Source organism: Alligator sinensis, unplaced genomic scaffold (assembly GCF_000455745.1).
Source record: "Alligator sinensis unplaced genomic scaffold, ASM45574v1 scaffold768_5, whole genome shotgun sequence".
In the NCBI taxonomy this organism is placed as follows: Eukaryota; Metazoa; Chordata; order Crocodylia; family Alligatoridae; genus Alligator; species Alligator sinensis.
In genome coordinates this window covers 5,356-12,623 of record NW_005841991.1, presented here as the reverse complement: position 1 = coordinate 12,623, position 7,268 = coordinate 5,356, and the positions used below count along the sequence as shown (strand labels likewise).

At 46.6% G+C, this 7,268-nt stretch overlaps 1 protein-coding gene across 7 annotated transcripts in view; it reads left to right on the top strand.

The window, feature by feature from the left end:
* RAD51B (RAD51 paralog B) overlaps positions 1 to 6,795 on the top strand; it is a 680,193-nt gene extending 673,398 nt beyond the window's left edge. For all 7 annotated transcript variants that reach the window (XM_025201362.1, XM_025201363.1, XM_025201359.1 and 4 more), the window contains one exon: positions 6,531 to 6,795. In XM_025201362.1, the coding sequence (XP_025057147.1) occupies positions 6,531 to 6,598 (68 nt within the window). In that variant the 3' untranslated portion in view covers positions 6,599 to 6,795. The remainder of the gene's footprint in view (positions 1 to 6,530) is intronic.
* The last annotated feature ends 473 nt before the right edge of the window (positions 6,796 to 7,268 follow it).

Here is a 7,268-nt window from a genome sequence, read left to right as displayed (position 1 = left end):
CCTCTCCCCCCCCTTCCACCGATGCCGCCACCACCACCAATGGTGACAGCAGTTTCTTTGGGTCTGGGGCCTGGATTGGAGCAGGGGCGGGGCCCCGCATGGGATGATTTGCCCCGTGCCCCGCACCCTGCTCGGGTCAGCTCTGCTCAGAACACTTCCTCCAAAGTGTTCTCAGTTACAGCAGGGAGTTGTGCTTCTGCCCTCACCCCTAATCCTTTACACAGCTGGGGGAAAAAGAGTGGAGAACAATACATTTTTTCCTGTTTAGCTTGTACTTTCTGTGATGAAGTTGCAAAATCTTCCTCTCCACAAAGAAGTGGCTGGTAAGAAAACTCCACTATGGCAAATATTAGATGTCAGCAATGGACTTAGTGGTGAAAACCCTGCAGGCCTCCTGTGCAAGATTAGGCAATGATGGTGCAAGGTTAGGGTCTGAGTAGGGGGGGGGGGTGCCACAATTTGTTCTCTTTACTGTGATGGCATGAAGCATCAGATAGGCTTCATACTAGCACTATATACCCCAATGGGAAAGAAAAGGTTAAAGGGCTAGATACAAGAGGAAGTTGTGAGATTTGAAGCTATGCAGCTCTTGGCTAGGTACAGACAGTCAAAAAGCTTAAACCTGAATCGATTCAGTCTTTGCAGGTTAGTCTAAGCGCACAGATTAAATTGAAGCAGAAGTGAACAGACATTTACCTTTGATTCAGGAAATGCAGCCACATGTCTGCAGTGGCTGAGGTCAGAAGCCGGGGGATGCTAGAGCACAGCTGTCTGGCTGTGGGTTCACTTCCTCTTCTTACTGCCCCTAAGTTCTCTGGGATTTGCAGTCCAGAATTACAGCAGCAGGACTCTGCAGGTTTGCTCACCGCTTCCTCTTCCTGCTTCCAGGTGCCTCTGGGCACCTGTAGTCTACAGTTGCAGCCAACAGTAAGTTTGAGCGGGGGAAGGGGTGTTTAGCCCCTCTTTCTGGCCCCAGACCTCAGCCAGGGTTTGCCTGGGGGGGCAGTTCCCTACCCCCAGTAGACTGGGCTGCATCCCCAGCCAGGCTTGCCCACCTCCCACACCGTTGTAGCCAGCCCTCAAAGCTCCAGCTAGGAAGCAGAGGGGCAGGGCCAGCCCTGGTCTCTGGAGCAGACAGCCCAGCCAAGGGCTGCAAAGCATGCTGGGAGAACCTGATTTAACTTGAACCAGGAAGGGGCCTGGGCATTGGCGACGTGTAGGGGGTGCATGTGGGTGCACAGGCGCTCTCTGACATTGGCCATGCTCCCCCTGAGATTGGCCACTGCTGCTGGTGCTGACAGTGCCTGCAGGCAGTAGCCACTTGCAACCCACCCCCCCACTGCTGACACTGCTGGCGGTGTCCGCAGGAGGTTGCCAATTGCCACTCAGCGCTTGCCACCCCCTTGGCGTCTTCGCTGAGCCTGCCCTTGCCACCGGCATCACTGTGGCCACCTACAGGCAGTTCCTGCTCACTGCCACCATGCCCCTACCACCACCGCCTGCGGGTGGGCCATGCCCTCCCCCAGCCTCGGGAGGCACAAGGCATTCATGGGTCTAGGGTAGAAGTTTCATAAACCAGTTTGACCCAAATCAGTTAAGTCTGATACTACATTCAACCAGGTTTATCTTAAACCAGTTTCAGCCATTTTGAAACTGGTTTATGTGTACTGAACTTCTGTTCTGTTACTGGTTTAAATCAGTTTGTGTGTAACTTCTGTCCCTAGCCCTTATGGCTGTGAACGGCTCACAGTGAGGGGCATAAATTCAGACGTGAGGGGGACAAAACTGGGAGCTACTTTGAATAGCTGAGCAGCTCATACAGGTGAAATGCAACCCTGTGGCCTGCCTCAGAATTGCATTTTCTTCCCAGTGCCGAATTGCCACCTGAAGTCAGACTATGCAGGTTTCAAAAGTTTCACTTCCCAAGCAAAACCAGTTGGCAAAGGGTTAACTAGACTCATGGCAACTGTTCAGTAAAAATGGGGAGGTGGAATAGTGCTCCTGCATCTTAATAAAATGCAGGTGTTTCTACTGTTAGGTTAAAAAAACCTCTAGTCTCGGACTCCAACAAGCATGTAAAAACAAGAGCTGAACGTTGTGGAAAGAATGTGCTATTGAATAACGAGAGAGCAGTTTGGAAAGGCAACAATGGACTGTGCTAGGGGGTTGTGAGGAATGCTTCAGTCACTGGCTGAGGTCTACCTTAAAGTTCACAGGGGAAAAAACCACATAAATCTTACATGAGCAGCTCATCTCACATGTGCTTGGCCCCCAGTGTCTTATACCTGGGATTAACTTTTAACATTCTTCTCACAGTCACTTTGGCTTGGCTCTCTCAATCTCTCTCTCCAAAGGATTTAAAACAGCATTTTAATTTTTTTTCTTCCTGTTTTCTTGTCTCTGTTTATGGAACCCATAAGATACACACACACACACACACACAGCATGTGTGCACAGATAGTGCATGCACACACACACACACACACACACGCACACACACACAGGGATAAGCCTGTGTTGGGGAAAGGAAAGTTGTTGATACCATGGGACAGATTGGTTTAGAAAACAGCTTTAAATTCACAAATATTAACTTTTCTCCTTTTCAGCCCACACCCATGCCCACCAAAATAAGCTCTGCAGAAAATGGTTTTGAAAGCAATTGGATGGGATTCGTATCTATAGTTTTCTTACTTCAGCAAGGGGTCAGTTTGAAGAGCAGGCAGAACGGTAGGTTTTGGCCTTGTTATCAGTCAACTTGAGAAGAGAAGTAGTAGGGAGATAGGTAGGGAAGCAGTATCTGAAGACTGAAAGGCATGGACATGATCCTGGTGCCTACCCCAGGGCATTTGTGATTGGCAAGAACAGGGCTCTTACAGTGCTGTCATCCTTGGGATTTTAGCTACCCCTGTAGAGAAGGCCTTTACATACCAGTACATAGATACCACCCTGAAAACTCAGTCTCTAAAAGAAGCAGCAGAACAGAGATCTTACTGAGGGCACAGCTTGCATGTCACTGATGCCTTCCACCACTGCAGCAGAAAGAAATATATATTCCACCAAGAGTTCCATCACCCCAGGAGGCAGCTGAATAACTGTGGGGATATGCCGTAAGAAGTTTCACAACAGGATTTTAGTGGAAGATACAGAGGCAACCAGTCAAACTGCCAATCCTTTCATCAGGGGGCCTGCAGCTACCATTTCAAGACAGGTGAAGCAGTAATAAGTACCAAACAAAGCAAGTTAATCTCTGCCCAGAGAAGTTTTAATAAGGAAAGTAAAATTTGAAATCAGGGCAGCTGCATGAGCGCTTACCAGCTTTTGTTTAAGTGGGAGCAGAAATTTCACTTATGACAGGATGAGCAAAAAAACAACCTCCCAACAATCACAGCAGGAAACCCAAACTAGCACATTTCCTGACATGTTATCATATACTGTGCATCATTGCACCATGACCTCATTGAATAGGTCTCTTGCTATTTGGGGTGTCTGCAGTGTGGGAGTAGTGTAGAGACACTGTGCTGATGATGTGACAGAGGTAGACAAGGAAGGGGGTGCATATTTACTTTGAGCTATCCTCCTCTTCCCCACAAACATCTGAATGTTCCCCTTCCGGACTTTGCACCGTCATCAGAAAAATGCACCTCTACAAAGCTTTTCCTCCAGATGCTGGTTTAAAAATATAGGGCGTTTGTAGACGAAACAGGGGCCGTAAATTGAAGCGGCGGGTTTTAAAAAACACTGCTTCAGTTTAGGGTCGATTAAACCCTCACATCGTGCACACACCCCACTGACTTACCTGCCTCTCCGGTGGGGAGGGGAGGGCGAGCTGCTAGTGGGCAGAGCGGTCCCTGGGCTGTGGTGGGGCTGGTGCTTTCCCCTGCGGCAGTGGCGGCTGGTCCCAGGCAGCAGCTGCCTGCAGGCACCCGGCTCGGGTGGTCCCAAGGGGCACTGTAATTGCGGAGGGAAGCACTGGGCCCCTGCGCAGCTCAGGCAGGCAGGCTCCAGGAGGTGGGGGGAGGAGATCAGGCTTGTCACTTTTCTTGGGTGCAGCCTGCTTTCCCAGGCTGCTGCCAGGCTGCCTGCAGGCTTTCGTCCAGTGCTTACCTCTGCGGCTGTAGGGGCAGCACCCAAGTCATTTAAGACTCATTACGCCACCAAATTTCCTACAGCGGTTGGAATTCATGCACATTATGCCACTGAGGCGTGCAAACACCGACACCATTAAAGTGGTGCAAAAAAGCATTTAGCCCACTTTAAAGTGTCATGCACACACGCCTCTCATTTCACCTACACACGGCCATTGACCCAGAGTGCAAATGTTCAGGGACCTCTGTGAGGAGACTGATGCAAAGTCACTGTGAGTCTTTCAGGTGGATTCAGCGTGCTTTGGATGGGGCACCAATTTTAGAACCCAACATAGAGAATGCTCAGTGAGCATTTGCCAACCTTGCCCAATTTCCAGGTTTCCCTCTGGCTTTCTCCTCTCTCCCCTCACTCCTGGCATCCTGTCTTCTCTTTGGGTTCTGGATAGCTAATTCCTGTCAGTGAAGTTTCATCTAAGTAATGGCTTCGGTATTCAGCTCGTGGACATCAAAAGGACTGATTCTGTAAGACTGCAAGTAGGAAAAGATGCTTGACTCCACCACACATTCTCAGTATCACAACAGGGTCAGTGCGATATGGATTTGGAATGGCCGTCATGGTCCTGAATCCTACTGTATTCACCTGCTCAGGGAAAGAAAACAGAAGGCAAGGCAGGGAGGCACCTTAAAGCCTTAGAGGTTGAGAGAGACAGGGTGACAGATTACTTTGTCAGATGCTAGGAAAAATAAAGAATACTGATCCTTCTGGGTTGTTCTCAGTGCCCTGGGCCACAGCAGTGGAAAATGTCCAAGATCAAAGCTTGCTCCTTCATCACATTGGTTTTGTTTTAGTTTCTCTCTCTGCCTAAACATCATTGTTAGCCTCTTTCTGACAAGTGGTGGCTATCATTGAAGAATAGCAAGTGGATTTGCAATAACATATGTACCAGGGACATGCCCTGATGTCTTCAGGTCAAAACACTTCAAATTGGTTTGGGTCTTCTTGGAAGTATTAAGTGTTAATAAGCATAAATTTGTTGAAGAACTTGAAATTCCCCTTTAATTTGTTCATTGCATCCATTTCATTTAAATGCCTTAATCCAAAAGTCTTTTCAGCTTCTTTTTGGGCTACATAATAAATGTTGCAGTTTGTAAAAGAAGCAAATGAAGATACAAATTTGAGAGAGAAACAACCAAATTATAGATTGCAGGGAGGGAAGCAGATACTATATTTTGTCTTCTTCCTGTTGTTGTCTTAAAAGCAATTTTGAAAGAGATGGGGTTAAAGAGGAGATCTGAAAGAAGTCAGTGTTTTAGCAGAACAAATTAAGACCCCAGATCAGCAAGATACTAAAGCACAAATTGTCCCTTTGACTTCCTTAAGACTACTTCCTTGCTTACAGTGTGTCTTTCTGAAGAACCTAAAAAAGCAGAGGGGATGAGGACTGTATATAGTTCTACTGACTGAGGTAGGTTACGTCAGTCACATGGAAAACAGAAGAAGTTAGAGCCTGAGACTGAAACTTGATTTTGGAGCGAAGCTTATGAAAGTATGGAGGGATAAGGAGAAATGGGAAAAGACGGGCGTTTGATCAGCACTAGAATTCTGAAGCAGCATTGATTAGGTAATTGAAGCGGACTGTATCTCCCTGGAGCAAGGTTCAGGAAAATAAGTCTGGCAATGAGAGGAAGGAAAAGGAGATGTAAGGAAATGAGAACAAAAATGTACAAGTTGGTATGTAGAGAACAGGAGGAGGAGACGACATTTTAGAAATGCTAAAAAATATGGAACTGAAAAGTTTTTGTCAAACAATGATCTGAGAAACTGGATAGATGGAGGATTATCAAAATAACTCCAAGAACATGGGTAGGAATAATAGAAGTCATGGTAAAAGACTAGAACAGGAATGAGATGTTCTGTTTTAGGCTGTTTTTCTTCTGGACACAGAAGTTTTGCTCAGGCAGCTCTCAAGAAGTGACCCAGGACATTTTTATTCTCATATCCTTTTATTCTCTTATCCTTGGTCCTGTGAGCCTGTTAGCCAAGATTCTGCTTTGGTTTTCTTTTGTTTTAGCCTAACCTAAATTACTTTAGCATCACACTTCCTGGGGTGAACTGTAGGCTAAACACAGATGTTGGTTTTATCTGGGGACTGATTGTCCTGGGCTGACTCCCATCAAAACAGGCACTGGACAGTCATTTACACATGTAGCTAGAATGGCAATTAACTCAAATAAGTCACTATTGTCCCAAGGTAAAGTGTGAATTCAGACCTTTCATAGGTATTTAAGGTGAGACAATGGCCTTGTCCTCTGCAGGCTTCCAGGATAAAAGGCCTTGTCTCAGGAGAAATCCAATTTCTGTACTTACTTTGAGTCGTGAGAATGGCTGAAGCGGATACACAGAGAACAGCAGCTCTAAAGAAACCTTTACTTTGTTATTACTAGGTTGGAAATGGCTGAAATGGGTGAGCAGAAGCAGTGCGGCTGAGGCCCTCAACCTACAGCAAGGCTAAGAAGGGATGATAGGAACGAATACAGGACTGTTTGCTTTCCCTTCCTCTTGCATTACTGTGGGATTCTTCTAGACATTTAATTAAAGCTATTGTCTGAATGCTCGACCTACAGATAGCTGTGTTTCCTTGAAACCACAACACAGCATCACCAAAGAAAATACAAGGGTGTCACAGAAGGAGCCAGGAAAATACCAATGAATAAAAACAGCATAGCAATTGAAGAATACATTTCCCAGAATACAGCACTCAAAGGTCATGAGGTCACAGATGCTCAGCTGCTCATGCATATCCCCTATTCTCTCCATTTGCATGCTTGCCGTGGAGAGGACAAAGATTTAATGAGGATAGGACAAGCTCTTGCAGTTTCCACCGTTCCTCAACCCCTACATCCGAAGCACTGCTGAAAACCTCTTTGAAGCTAGAATAGACACCCATTGAATTGACCCACTGTGCAAGCACAATCCCGGGTCTTCTGACCAGGTACAAAAACACAAGGTGGTCCTTGTCTTCAAACTGCCCTTGATATGAACAAAACCAAAGAATCAAAGACTTGTCATAGCCAGAGGTTGAGAAGGACTTTACCACTTTCGGGCATCTTGTTTGCCACCTCCCCCATCCACTTGCTAGCAAACTTTACTGCTCGGACTTTAAGCAGTCAGTGTACTTTAAT